Genomic DNA, 14,874 nt, shown 5'->3' on the forward strand with positions numbered 1-14,874 from the left:
TATTTGAAATGAGTCTCAAGTTTTTTTTGAACTGTTCAGCAACTATGTCTTCTGAGTCGGGGGGTCGGTAAAACGATCCAATTAATAGTTTACTCCGATTGTCAGGTAAAACCTCTACCTATACTATTTCGCATGAACTATCTACTTCAATTTTGCTACAAGGCAAACTACCTGTGACAGCAAGAAATACTCCACCACCAACTGTATTTAATGTATCCTAGATCGCTTGAAAAAATTTCGGCTGAACTTATTTCCGGCTTTAGCCAGCTCTCTGTACTTACAACTATTTTAATCAAAAGTATCGAGACATCCCAGAAACATATGTTTTTCATATTACGTGCATTGTGCTGGCACCTGCTGCCAGGTACTCCATATCAGCGACCTCAGCAGTCATTAGACATCGTGAGAGAGCAGAATGGGGCGCTCCGCGGAACTCAAGGACTTCGAACGTGGCCGCTTGACTGGGTGTCACTTGTGTCATACGTCTGTAACCGAGATTTCCATGCCCCTAAATATCCCTAGGTCCACTGTCTCGATGTGATAGTGAAGTGGAAACCTGAAGGGACACGTACAGCACAAAAGCGTACAGGCCGACCTCCTCCGTTGACCGACAGAGACCCCCGACAGTTGAAGAGGGTCGTAATGTGTAATAGGCAGACATGTATCCAGACCATCACACAGGAATTCCAAATTGCATCAGGATCCATTGAAAGTACTAAGACAGATAGGCTGGAGGTGAGAAAACTTGGATTTCATGGTCGAGCGGCTGCTCATAAGCCACAAATCGCGCCAGTGAATGCCAAACGACGCCTCGCTTGGTGTAAGGAGCGTAAACATTGGACGATTGAACAGTGTAAAAACGTTGTGTGGAGTGACGAATCACGGTACACAATGTGGCAATCCGATGGCTGGGCGTGGGAATGGGGAATGTCCAGGGAACGTCTTCTGCCAGCGTGTGTAGGGACAACAGTAAAATTCGGAGGCCGTGGTGTTATGGTGTGGTCGTGTTTTGCATGGAGAGGGCTTGCAACACTTGTTGTTTTGAGTGGCACTATCACAGCACATGCCTACACTGATGTTTTAAGCACTTTCTTGCTTCCTACTTTTGAAGAGCAATTTGGGGATGGCAATTGCATCTTTCAACACGATAGAGCACCTGTTCATGATGCACGACTTGTGGCAGAGTGGTTACACGACAATAACATCCCTGTAATGCACTGGCCTGCACAGAGTCCTTACCTGAGTCCGATAGAACACCTTTGGAATGTTTTGGACCGCCGACGTCGTGCCGTGCCTCACCAACCGATACCGATACCTTTCCTTTGTGCAGCACTCCGAGAGGGATGTGCTGTCATTCCCCAAGAAACGTTCCAGCACCTGACTGAACGTATGCCCGCGAGAGTGGAAGCTGTCATCAAGGCTAAGGGTGGGCCAATACCATACCGAATTCCAGCATTACCGATGGAGGGTGCCACGAACTTGTAAGTCATTTTCTGCCAGGTGTCCGGATGCTTTTGGTCACATAGTGTGTTACACATTCGTGTCCGGACTGGCGTAATGTTACGTGATACCACGTACTTATACGTTTGTCACTATTACAGCGCCATCTATCACAAAACGACAAAACTGGTCCAACTAAAACATTCATATTTCTTTACGTACTACACGAATATGTAATTAAAAATGGGGGTATTTTACTATAAAAATACAATGACCAGCCACTTTTTTTAATGCGTGTTATTTAAGCCAATATGCATTTCGGGTTTGCACCCATATTCAGTTGGGAAATTACATGTATCTTCAGTTTCTACAGTGGTACAATATCGACAGCAGTTTGGATGCGGCAGCTTCCCTGTGCAAAAGCAACGATTCCAATCATTTACTTCAATTTCTCGAGTTTAAAGTTCCGCACTATCAGTTGTTCATTTTACATTCTCCTCTCCTTGTTTTTTCATGGCTTTTCTTCTTTTTTGTAGCGGCACAAACACTTTTTGTCACGTATTTTACACAGGCGCACTGCGTTATCCGCCATGTTGTCGACTGACAGTTTTTTTATATTTTTTACATACAAGCAGTTTATCTATGGACAGAGTTATATTTTACGGAAGTTTTTGTGGTTCTAGCTAAGCTACTGTTTACTAAACATTGACTTGGGTGATAGAAGTATTCTAAGTACGATGTATACTAAGTTCTTTTTGTTACTTAGGCAGTATTGAAGATAATAAACTAACATAACACATTTATACAAAGCAGTAATTCATACATTTACAATATAACAAAGATGGAATTAATATTTTTATGTTGTATGTTATTGCATGCATTTGTTGGTTTTATATTAGATTATGTTATTTCTTGATTGTGCCTAGTAAGTGATTTGATAAGTAGAGTGTGGAAGTTTTTCAGAAATATTCGGTTTGGTAACTCTGTTTGGACGTTAAGTATGTCAGAAGGGGATGCATGTTTATGTGAATAAATTTCGATTTCTTCTAGGAGGCTCATTCTTTTTCCTTTGTTGGCTAGGTGGAGAACTTGTAGGTTATGGGATATGTCTGTCACTTGTTGTTCTTCTTCTGCCACATGTTGGGCAAATGTGGATTTATTTAAATTTTTTAAACGAAGACGAAAACGAATGTTGAAGTTTCTACCTGTTTGACCTACGTATGGTTTTGGACATGAGTTGCAGTTAAGTTTGTATGTTCCTGATTGGTTGTACGGGTTGGTATTATTTTTAATGTTATGGATAGCTTTGTGCTTTATTTTGTTATTTGTATACTAGCTGATTCTGATATCTGTCCTCGGAACATTGCTCTTGAAATAGTACTGTTCGCTTATAGTGCAGATGCACACATCAACTAACGGATGTACATAACAGAACAAGTTTGAAAATGGAGCTGAAAATTAATCATGGGTAACGTACAATGTATAATGAACACTTTAAGACACACACACACACACACACACACACACACACACACACACACACAAGAAAAGAAAGAAAATAAAGAAGACGTACCACGATAGAGTTATCCAAATGTGACGGAAATCGGTAGATATGTTGTGCACATGTAGACAAACAAATGACTACAATTTCAGGAGAAAGAGGTTCCCAAATTGAGCAAGTTAATAACGCGTACGTCCATTTCTGGCCCTTAGGCAAACAGTTATTCGGCTTGACACTGATTGTCAAAACTGTTGGGTGTCCTCCTGAGGGATATCGTGCAGGCATTAAGACAAGCAGCAGAAACTATCGCAGCGTGCGGGAGATAAAACAAACATCGCACTAATTTGGCACCGCTATATAAAATGGGCGCTTAACATTCCGATTTAAAAATCATTTTCTTTGTAACAGGAAACAAACTAACGCTGTCTGTCGCCACTGGACGTCGCATGAAAGACGTGATGAGCAGTATTTATTTGGGCTGACTCCAGCTACACATTGCAAAAACAAAATTGCAAATACCTGTCTAACGTCTGACAAAAGTACCTGACTGCTCTTAAGAGGGACACCCTGTATACGTACGCAGATGATGATTTGAACATATTTTATAAATTAAAGTACGCCACCGCGACTTTTTGTCTGTATGTGAAGGCTACTTTCTGGAATTACTTTACGGATTACTAATAGACTGAGTCACCAGTAAGTTTTGTGTAAATAACTACGTATTATATACAAATAGGGCAGCCGCAGTTACTTAATGCGATTCATGCGAAGCCACTACGGTTGGCTAGTAAACATGGTGATCCATTGATCGTGACCGGGCCAAAATATCTCACGAATTAAGCGTCAAAGGAAAAAACTACAAAGAACGAAACTTGTCTAGCTTGAAGGGGGAAACCAGATGGCGCTACGGATGGCCCGCTAGATGGCGCTCCCATAGGTCAAGCGGGTATCAACCGCGTTTTTTTAAATAGGAACTCCCATTTTTTATTACATATTCGTGTAGTACGTAAAGAAATATGAATGTTTTAGTTGGACCACTTTTTTCGCTTTGTGATAGATGGCGCTGTAATAGTCACAAACATATGGCTCACAATTTTAGATGAACAGTTGGTAACAGGCAGGTTTTTTAAATTAAAATACAGAACGTAGGTACGTTTGAACATTTTATTTCAGTTGTTCCAAAATGATACATGGACCTTTGTGAACTTATCATTTCTTGGAACGCATGCTGTTACAGCGTGATTACCTGTAAATACAACATTAACGCAATAAATGCTCATAATAATGTCCCTCAACTTCAATGCATTTGGCAATACATGTAACGACATTCCTCTCAACAGCGACTAGCTCGCCTTCCGTAATGTTCGCACATGCATTGACAATGCGCTGACGCATGTTGTCTAGCGTTGTCGGTGGTTCATGATAGCAAATATCCTTCGACTTCCCTACAGAAAGAAATCCCGGGACGTCAGACCCGGTGAACGTGCGGGCCATGGTATGTGCTTCGACGACCAATCCACCTGTCATGAAATACGCTATGCAATACCGCTTCAACCGCTTTCGAACTATGTGCCGGACATCCATCATGTTGGAAGTACATCGCCATTCTGTCATGCAGTGAAACATCTTGTAGTAACATCGGTAGAACAATTCGTAGGGAATCAGCATACATTACACCATTTAGATTGCTATCGATAAAATGGGGGCCAATTATCCTTCCTCCCATAATGCCGCACCATACCTTAACCCGCCAAGGTCGCTGATGTTCCACTTCTAGCAGCCATCGTAGATTTTCCGTTGCCCAATAGTGCATATTATGCCGGATTACGATACCGCTGTTGGTGAATGGCGCTTCGTCGCTAAATAGAACGCATGCATAAAATCTGTCATCGTCCCGTAATTTCTCTTGTGCCCAGTGGCAGAACTGTACACGACGTTCAAAGTCGTCGCCTTGCAATCCCTGGTGCATAGAAATATGGTACGGGTGCAATGGATGTTGATTTAGCATTCTCAACACCGACGTTTTTGATATTCCCGATTCTCGTGCAATTTGTCTGCTACTGATGTGCGGATTAGCCGCGGCAGCAGCTAAAACACCAACTTGGGCATCATAATATGTTGCAGGTCGTGGATGAACACTTCCTGTTTGCTTAAATAACGTAACTATCCGGCGAACGGTCCGGACACATGGATGATGTCGTCCAGGATACCGAGCAGCATCCATAGCACAAGCCCGTTGGGCATTTTGATCACAATTGCCATACATTAACACGATATCGACCTTTTCCGCAATTGGTAAACGGTCCATCTTAACACGGGTAATGTATCACGAAGGAAATACCGTCCGCACTGTCGGAATGTTGCGTGATACCACGTACTTACAGCGCCATCTGTCACAAAGCGAAAAATGTGGTCCAACATAACAGTCATATTTCTTTACGTACTACACGAATATCTAATAAAAAATGGGTGTTCCTTTTTAAAAAGAAACGCAGCTGATAGCTGTTTGACCTAAGGCAGCGCGATCTAGCGGGCCATCCATAGCGCCATCTGGTTTTCCCCTTCAAGCTAGAGGAGTTTCGTTCTTTGTAGTTTTTTCGTTTGATGCTTATTTCGTGAGATATTTGGCCCGGTCACTATCAATGGACCACCCTGTATATATATATATATATATACATATATATGCAGTTACTCAGGGAATATATAAATTACCAAATTTAGATTATTTGTTTCATAGTACATTGAATTGCGTGAATTACGTAATTAGGACATTATAGCCATATTCAGTTATATATCTTTCATACTTATTTCTAAGCAAAATATGATTTAACTGCCTATGATATCGCTGTAGCTAACGTAATGTGTCAGTACTCACACTTCTTTGGAATATATGTCTTCTGGATCGAGCATGTTGAACGTGAAACACAGGCCATCTTCCGTCATCTGCGGGCGGAATATTTCGGATGGGTCATACGAATATTGGTTTCGCCAAGCGTAAAAGTAGATGGTTTCGTCCATGTCTGGAGCCACCTGATGAAGATAGACATGTAACTGAGAACAAAATAGTTCTTAAAAAAAGCAAAAAAATTAAAATTCACATGTGACTGGTTAAAATGAAGGCCTGCGTGTTGTCCTGCAGAATTTCAACTGTTATGGAACGAAATAGCAAGTCGTAATCATTTAAGCTAGTACATCAGTGTAAAGTCTTTCAATCAAATTATTTAAGGAATGATTAAACTGGAAGGAGGTTACACGGGAAGTGACTGCGTAGGCTTTCTCGATTAAATAATTCTTGGGAGCCTTCTCTGGCTTAATTTTGGAATCTGGCAGCTAACTACGAAGGTTTAGGTAGGATGCTTGCGATGTTTTCAGGCTCTCATAACGTTGCGAGTGACTGTGTGTGCAAATCTTAAATGCTTCATAGTAATCAATTTCTATTGGTGTGGTTGTTATTATTCTGGATGACATGCGCTAATTTTCTCCTGATCCATCTGGTTAGTTAAGACAGCGTAATTTATTATCCCCGTCAATAACAAGACCTTCTACCCCTCCAACAGCGATAACAATACTCTTGCTACTACAGGAGATATTTCTTCTGCACTATCTCGCTAGCAGTCTAAGATTCTCAAAGAGTTTGTTTTACTGTTAATGGCTTTGTGGTTCGATGCTCTTCACGTTCCACAGTTTTCCAGATTTCAATTGTAAGCGAAGGTTATCGTATACGTCAGCTGCCAGTCGGGAAAGCCTTTTCGATGATGATGTTTGGTTTGGTTTGTGGGGCGCTCAGCTGTGCGGTCATCAGGCCCCGTACACATTCCCGATCTGAACACAGTAAAATCTCGCTACTTTTCATGAATGATGATGGAATGATGAGGACAACACAAACACCCCGTCACCGGGCAAAGAAAATCCACAACCCGGCCGGAAATCGAACCCGGGACCCCGTGATCCAGTGGTAGCAACGCTAGCCGCTAGACCATGAGCTGCGGACAAAAATTAAGTCGTGGTGGGTTTCGAACCAGGGTCCGAAAACATTTTGTTACTAATCACAGACGCTACCCCATTTTTTGTTGTTGATCTTACTTTGTTCTATATTGTTCGTGGTGGACGTCCGATGACACTCTTTCAGGTTGTTCGTTGATCCGATCACTCAGTTTTTTATTACAGAGGGAAGCTAAACCCCGTGACCGAACACTCTGAGCTACCAAGCTCGTCGTCGTCGACGGGAAATTATACGTAAAGTTTTTCTCCCAGGAGCAGCTGTGCAGCCAGGATGTAGTGTTACCTCTCTGGAGTTTCGAACGTAAAAGAGACGTACTGTTCTGTTGATATCGCGAGTCAGACGTTGAGACGTTTCACAGAAGCTCAGTAGACGAGAAAGCCGAGGGAGGAGGTCAGAGTCCTGTCCAGCAGTCTGCCTTATGAAGTCTACTTCTTCTACCTGTTTTCACGTCTTTTTCTATTTGCAATACATAGCAAATACGGAAAAGGTGTAGAGAATCCACCCAAAATCCCCCGCTAGCTCACTCTGGTAAGAGACCGAAGTTTCGTAGTCTCGGTCAAGTATTCGTCTACAGGCTACTCCTTAATTCACACATTAAACTGCTTCGCAGAGGTACATCAGAAATATCTCCAGACTATTTCTCGATTGTTCCACTCTCTAACAGCTCTTGCGAGAAATGAACGCTTAAATCTTTCTGCGCAAACTCTGATTATTCTTTTTTTATTACAACTCCGCCTGTGTAGGTGAGCATTTATAGAGAGAAGTTCTGAATTTCGTCAAAACGCAACGAAGAACCGCCTTTGTTTTAATGATCGCCACCATAACTCGCATATCTGACACTCTCTTCTCTATCTCACGAGAATACAAAACGAGTTGCCTTTCTTTGAACTTTGTCATTGTTCTCCGTCAGTCCTCTCTAGCGAGTATTCCATACCGGACTGCGGTACTCCACAAGAGGACAAACATAGTATAGGCAATCTATTTGGTAAATTTGCTGCATTTTCTAACAATAAATGTTCTTCCAATAAATCATAGCCTTTGCTTCGCTTTCCCCAGAACATTATCTTTGTGATCGTTCCAATTTGCGTTGTTCATTATTGTAATGCCTATGTTCTTAGCTGAATAGACAACCGTTAAATTTGTGTGACTTACTGTGTAACCGAAATTTAACGGAATTATTTAGTGCTCTTGTGGAGGAGTGCATACTTTTCATTATTTAGAGTCAACTGCCACTTTTAGGAATATGCAGATGCCATGTGTAAATCATTGTGTAACTCGTACAGATTTTCTGACGTTTTCACTACACTGTAAACGACAGCAGCTTCTGCAAATAATTGAAGAGGAATGCTCAGATCGTCTCCTAAGTCGTTTATGTGCCAGTAGAGTGAGAACAGCAGAGGATCTCCAGGTGTCCCTTCTGTTTCACTCGATGACTTCCCATCAGTTACTACGAACTTCTGGCAAGGAATCACGAATGAAGTCGCACAACTGAGACGAAACGCGGAAGCATGTAATGCGGTTGGAAGCCACATGAGAGGAACTGTGTCAAAAGCCCTCTGGAAAGCTAGAATCAACTTCAGGTTCCCAGTCGATAGAAATTAATACTTCGTGTGAATGAAAAACCGAGCATGTTCCACAAGAACCAGTCCACATCAGTAGATAGTTTTCTCCGACATTTTTCGTAGTGCTTGAACACAATACATGTTCCAAAATCCGCAAATCTCCAAATCGATGTCAGTGCTATGGGTCAGCGGGTTACTTTTATTACCGTAATTATGTCTTGGTGTGACTTCTACAGATTTCGAGCCCTTAAGTACGGATGTTTCGGTGAAGCCAGCGATCGTATATGATTGCTAAACAAGGAGATTTCTCTTCAGGACTGATACACAATCGGGAGCGGAAAAACTTTCCTCGCTACATCGACGGTACGTACATGTACCGGCAGTTGTTCTTGAATCAGATTCTGGAATCCTGCTCCCTTTCGTCTGTTACACTGTATATTCGGCTCGTAAATGTGAGATTATCACGAAGAATTCGTTGTTTAGATTATGGATTTCGATCCAGCGTAGTCAGAGGGATTGAAATACAGCAGAATGACAATAGATCATTTTCTTCGATGTATTTTGTATTGCTTGAACACAGTACATGTTCCAAAATCGGCAAATCTCCAAATCGATGTCAGTGATATGGGTCAGTGGGTTACTTGTATAACAGTAATTATGTCTTGGTGTGACTTCTAGGGGGGTCGAGGGAATGGGGGGGAGGGGTAGGGTTACCCATGGCCTAGCGGTAACGTCTTTGATTAATGGTCAAAACTTTCTTTTTCCCGAGTTAAAAATCATCAGCAATAACGGCCGAGAACTCTCGGCGTAAGATGGTTCAAATGGCTCTGAGCACTATGGGACTTAACAGCTGTGGTCATCAGTCCCCTAGAACTTAGAACTACTTAAACCTAACTAACCTAAGGACATCACACACATCCATGCCCGAGACAGGATTCGAACTTGCGACCGTAGCAGTCGCGCGGTTCCGGGGCGTAAGAAGTCACCCACATTCAGCCAACAGCCTTGTCAAGGATGTCGGAGGAGAAGACAGAGGTTTAGAGCACTTTGTTGCTGTGGGGTAGAGAGCTGCCCCTAAAGGTGGAAGAATAAGCAATGATTAACGGCATGAGGATGTAAAAGGCAATGAAAACCACTGCATTAAAGACACATAATGTCTATCTACAGAATATGTGTCCTTTAATTGAAAGATGTATCATGATGATCTGTCCAGTGCTAAAAGACTCCAGACTAGTCCCTCATTCGCATCTTCGAGAGCGGACTGCCAAGGGGAAGGTGACTAAGGGCAAAAAGTTGGATAACAAACTGCTGGCTTTGTTATTAGAGCAATTTTCTTTGTCTGACATCTCATGATGTACGCTGACTATGAGGCCCTGTGCTCTTGCTGTTGCTTTCGTCTGGTGCTTTGTTCACTTCAGATGGCTTTGCACCCACAGTCAGCCTGGCACGGCGATTAACGAATTACGGAACAGCAAACCATCCACCAAATCTACGCTCGACAGAAACAATCCGAAAGCAGTCATACCACCCAAAACCATCTCCTCGCTAAGGAGTTACAGAAGCCACACAAGTTGGTACACTCACCGCTCGTCGTGCTATACAGAGATAAGAAATGTTACAGGAACTACGCTAGAAAAAGGATACCTTAAGTGATGAGTAATGCTCCTGATACGTTTGGTTCTTCCCTTACTAGCGAAATATTTAGCAATGGAACTTACGTCCCTTGGTTCGCCTTGCCCCGCAGGAAATACGCAGGGTGATTCTGTGGTGATGTTACAAATTTTCAGGGATGACGGAGAAGGATAAACGTATCATTTTGAGGTAACGGACACTGGTCTGGCAGTAACCGAGTCGGAAGATATAAGCGAAAATCATTCTTATACGTCTGACAGTCTAATATCTGTACCGACACTGTTGTTGCTAAAATTGTAGGGTAGGCAAGTTTCAGAGGTGTGGACCAAAACAAGAAAAAGTGACTAACAAACATGGGCTCTGAAATGAATACCCTGAGGCCTAATGCTTATCTTCCATGCTGTGAAACACGTCGCTTCTAGTGCAAGCTCTTTTCCTTCCATATTTTTGGACAAGACAGTAAGAACAGAAACAAAAAAAAGTCCCATAAAAATGCATACTTTAAGAGATACTCTTTTTTGGTTGATGAGATGTGTTTCACAGTAGTGAAGATGAACAAGTGCTCATAGCTCTTAACCCTTTGTTTCCTGACATAAGAAAAAATGTACTTTTTAACATTTTCTTTGCAGAATTTATGCTATTGTGGCCTCAAATGACGGTAGGATTTTTTGTAAAATTTTATTTTATTTTTTACAACTTTTTTCTCTCCTGGTACTCACAAGTACCGTCAGACTCCATGGACAGAATCACAACATGCGCAGAAAAATGCTCCAATTTTTATAAGTTGTACTTTATTCCACATAAATATTAAATATTTTAACATTAGAAAATTAATTAACAGAAATATGATATTTCTGAATTTTTTTAAATTTCACATAGATTTAATCTAGAGCAACTTCACAATACATAGTAACTTAGCTACACATTTTTGACAGTATATACATATCACATATTTAGTGATACCTCATGAAATTGTAGGAAACAGTTCTTTTTCTCATTGCAGCACAAATACACTTTACATGTACTACATTGTGAATGTGGTCACGACTGAATTTTATTTTTCGCACACATTTCGCATCTTCCTCTTTTACAACTGAACACTACAAAATGGTTTCCTCTGTTCCCAAGACGTACATCCTTCGGAACAGGAAAGTTATCCTTCCTTCTCTTTGGGAGAGTTATTTCATCTTTACCAGAGTTTCTCTTTTTGAGATTTGGCACTTGCTGTTCATTCATTAGCCCTAGTGCCACAGCACGCTTGAATTCCAGCAGTGGCAGTGCCCCATGTAGATCACTGAAAATGACGTAAGCATTGACAAAAGCAATTTCTATTGCTCCCCAGAAGAGACGGTGCCACCATTTCTTTGATCGCTTGTCAAGACCATAAGTTGAACGTAATCTGTCTGCATGATCCACACCATCCATGTTTTTATTGTAATCACATACAATAACTGGACATGGTATAGTCATACTAGTTCCATCTTTCTGTTTTCTTGTCACTACGCTCTGTTCAGTGCCATGGAAGTTTGACGCAAAATACACTACTTTATTTTCCTTCCATTGAAATACTGTTAGGTCTAAAGATAACTCTCTGTGATTTGATTTAGACATTTTTCTTTAGGTAAATTGCCTGGCAAACCTTTCCTGTTTGTTCTAATTGCTCCACAGGCAAATGTATTTACCGATTTCTATGTGAGAAAAAGTGGACAGAACAACTAGTGAGAGGTAACGCATTGTTGCTACAATAAAGTGTTCACACAACCTGACGGTACTAATAAGTCCGCCTTATATTTTCCACTTTATCTCATTCACATGTAACGTAATGCTTCAAACTATTATAAAAAAACAAAGAAGATAAGTACGTGTAATGGAAAACTCAACGGAAGTTTCAATAAATTGCGCACAAATTCAGGCAACACCAGGGAAACAAGCACATACAATCTTCTGTTTTCACAGCAGCGCGCGAAAAACAATTTCAAGCTCTGACCGCCAGAGAGGTCTATGTATTGCACAATAACATCTATGAAACAGTAGAGCAGAGTTACTGTTACGTACCGACAGGCCCTCAGATCACGAAACAGCACCACGAGAAAATAATGAGAGTCAAAACTTACTGGTACTTTTAAGTACCGTCAGGCAACAAAGGGTTAAGGTACTGATTTTAGAGCCCATATTTACTATGATTTTCGGTTGGTTTGGTCCATACCAGCACCTCTGAACGCTGCCTATCCTATAGGCGTGGCAAGAAGAGTCTGGCACATGTGTATCGCTGTCAGCGCTATCACAACGATTTTCGTTTATAACTTTCGACTCGGCGTTTCCAGACAATGGATCCTCACCTCAAATTGATACAGTACATTTAGCATCCCCTGAAAGCCTGTAACATTATCAGGGAATTATCCTGCATACAATCAGAAGGATCTGGCAAGGACTGCCACGTGTACCATAGTCGGAAGTATGCGATATACAGAATGCAACAAAACGATACCGACGAACTGTGAAGGTTGGAGAGTGTCTTGAGCACCTATGTCCGGAAACATAGCCAGTAAAACTGCCATGCTCCAACGCCATTCGTTAGGCTATTGCTTTGGCAGCGAACGTGGGACATTGGCAAATCACAAGATAAAGTGTTAAGATTTTAGAAGACGTCTAACGCGTGTACGGCAGGCATGGAGACTGTACAGATCGCTAAGCGCAATGACGTCATACTTTCAGCCTCACAGCTGGCAAGGCATGGTCTAGTGGCATTGCCTCCCGCATCTTCGACTCTCTGTAGCGTGGTTGAGTGGCGTTTCTACGAGGGGTATTCGTAAAGTTTTAATCACTGTCTTGGTAAAGAGGCATAATAATATGTAACTGGGCATCTACATTGGGAAACACCAAACTATTTTACCTCATGTACCGGCATGCTATAGTAATGGGTCGCGGAGATTTCAATGTCTATAAACATCACAGACATATATTAGTAAAAAAAAGTTAGGAAAATAAATGTTTTCATGTGCCAATTAAGACTTTATGACTCATCTTCATAGATACGAGGAGTCCACATCAAAAGTTAGTTTAAAAATGTTGTAGAAAGAGAACCATTGATCAAAAAGATGTCAAATTTGAACAGCGCATTCTTGACACAGGGCGAAACGTCATAAAAAAGGAAAAGAAGTAAGGAAAATTTTATCAATAGACAGCGCTGTAAGCGACCTAACGTAAATGGGATCGGCTATCGCAATACGATGGCTATGGTTTGAGCTGGACATTAAACTATCCGTACTGTTCAGTGTGACTAATTGTTCAAGTTCGCCAGTCAGTAGTTGTGGCACGGTTACTTAGGTAAGCCCATGGACCACGACAAGGTCGTACCACATCGGATAAGAAAAATTGGTTTTTAATTGTCCTGAGGCGAAAAAACGCATAGAAAAAAATGACATCGGTTTTAGTGCTGTCGGATGAACTGCTTTCCTCCTTCTGCCACACTGCACTTCAGGAGAGTCTGTCATCTCGAATTTTGTTACCATTTCTTCCAGAGTCTAGGCAGACACCAGATCAACGCCTTTTTTCATACTGTCGGACGTCCAGGAGGCAAAGTGGGGAACAGCTGCGTGCCACGTATCTGTTGCTGAGCATATTCTGCCGCTTAAGCGCCGTCTTTTGGTTTAATTTCTTTTCTTATTTTTCACTGTGTTTCTAAGTGAGTCAGTAACATGCTGCTCAAATTTGACGTCATTCTGAGGAGTGGTTCTCTTCATAGGGCGTTTTGAAACTGGAATGTCAATTACGGACGCCCTGTTGATTACCTGTGTTCGTTCCTCAAGTCGTCTTCTATGATTTCTCGAAGTTTGTTGATATCGTTTTTATACTACAAGTATATACCGGATCATTTCCTCTTGCAACAGTCTTAAAAAGTTTTATTGCAGTTTTGCCTATCAATCTCAAACATTTAATGTGTGCTGTAGCATGATCGTATTCCACGGTTTACGTTCAGAATGTAGTTAATGTATTGTTTTGGAAGAAACAGCAAATCGTCAGTGACTTATTGTTTCATAACTTTGCTTTATCATTGACACAGTCAAATGACTACCTCACGATCTAATAAAATCATTCCAACCTCCAACTACACAAGTCAAGAAATATAACACTGTTAACGGTACTGGTACGCACCGCATCAAGTGACTACAGGCTCTGACAAAGTATTCCCGTATAGTTTCATATAACCAAAGTTCTAACATATATGCAGAGTAACTTCACAGACCCAATCACCGCCTTCTGTCATTATGTGTACTGCATGTGTGAAATATTAATGTGTGACCTGCTAGATTTGGAATGTACATAAACATTATTCATAAAGGAATAATCGGAAAAGCTACATATGTGAAAAAGTTAAATTTTCATCCAACTGTATAAGCAACAAGGGAAAGCAAAGATAAAAGCTACATCCTGTGTCAGCACATAGCTTGATGTTATTAAATGCCCCCAAGAGGCACCATCAACACTCACATCGACCCACACTCAGCGAACTTACCGAGTCTCTTAACAACGTTATCCTACTGTTTGCTGTTGAAAAAGTGATGATTAAATGTTTGCGACACCCTAAATCTGGTTCGAGCGCTACCGCGCTACTAGGCGTTATCCACGTCGGCTAGAAGGTGCGCGGATTGATGAGAAATGAATGAAAAGAAATTTGACACCTGGAATGTAGTTTGTAACACATATTTGTGGTACTAACGCCTGATCAAAATTTA

At 41.4% G+C, this 14,874-nt stretch overlaps 1 protein-coding gene across 1 annotated transcript in view; it reads right to left on the bottom strand.

Moving 5' to 3' along the window:
* The window catches only part of LOC126153937 (pickpocket protein 28-like), a 164,765-nt gene that overhangs the window by 53,868 nt on the left and 96,023 nt on the right, over positions 1–14,874 (bottom strand). The window contains exon 5 of the mRNA XM_049916103.1: positions 5,817–5,971. Coding sequence (XP_049772060.1) covers positions 5,817–5,971 — 155 coding nt within the window. The remainder of the gene's footprint in view (positions 1–5,816; positions 5,972–14,874) is intronic.

This window comes from Schistocerca cancellata, chromosome 2, assembly GCF_023864275.1.
Source record: "Schistocerca cancellata isolate TAMUIC-IGC-003103 chromosome 2, iqSchCanc2.1, whole genome shotgun sequence".
NCBI lineage: Eukaryota > Metazoa > Arthropoda > Insecta > Orthoptera > Acrididae > Schistocerca > Schistocerca cancellata.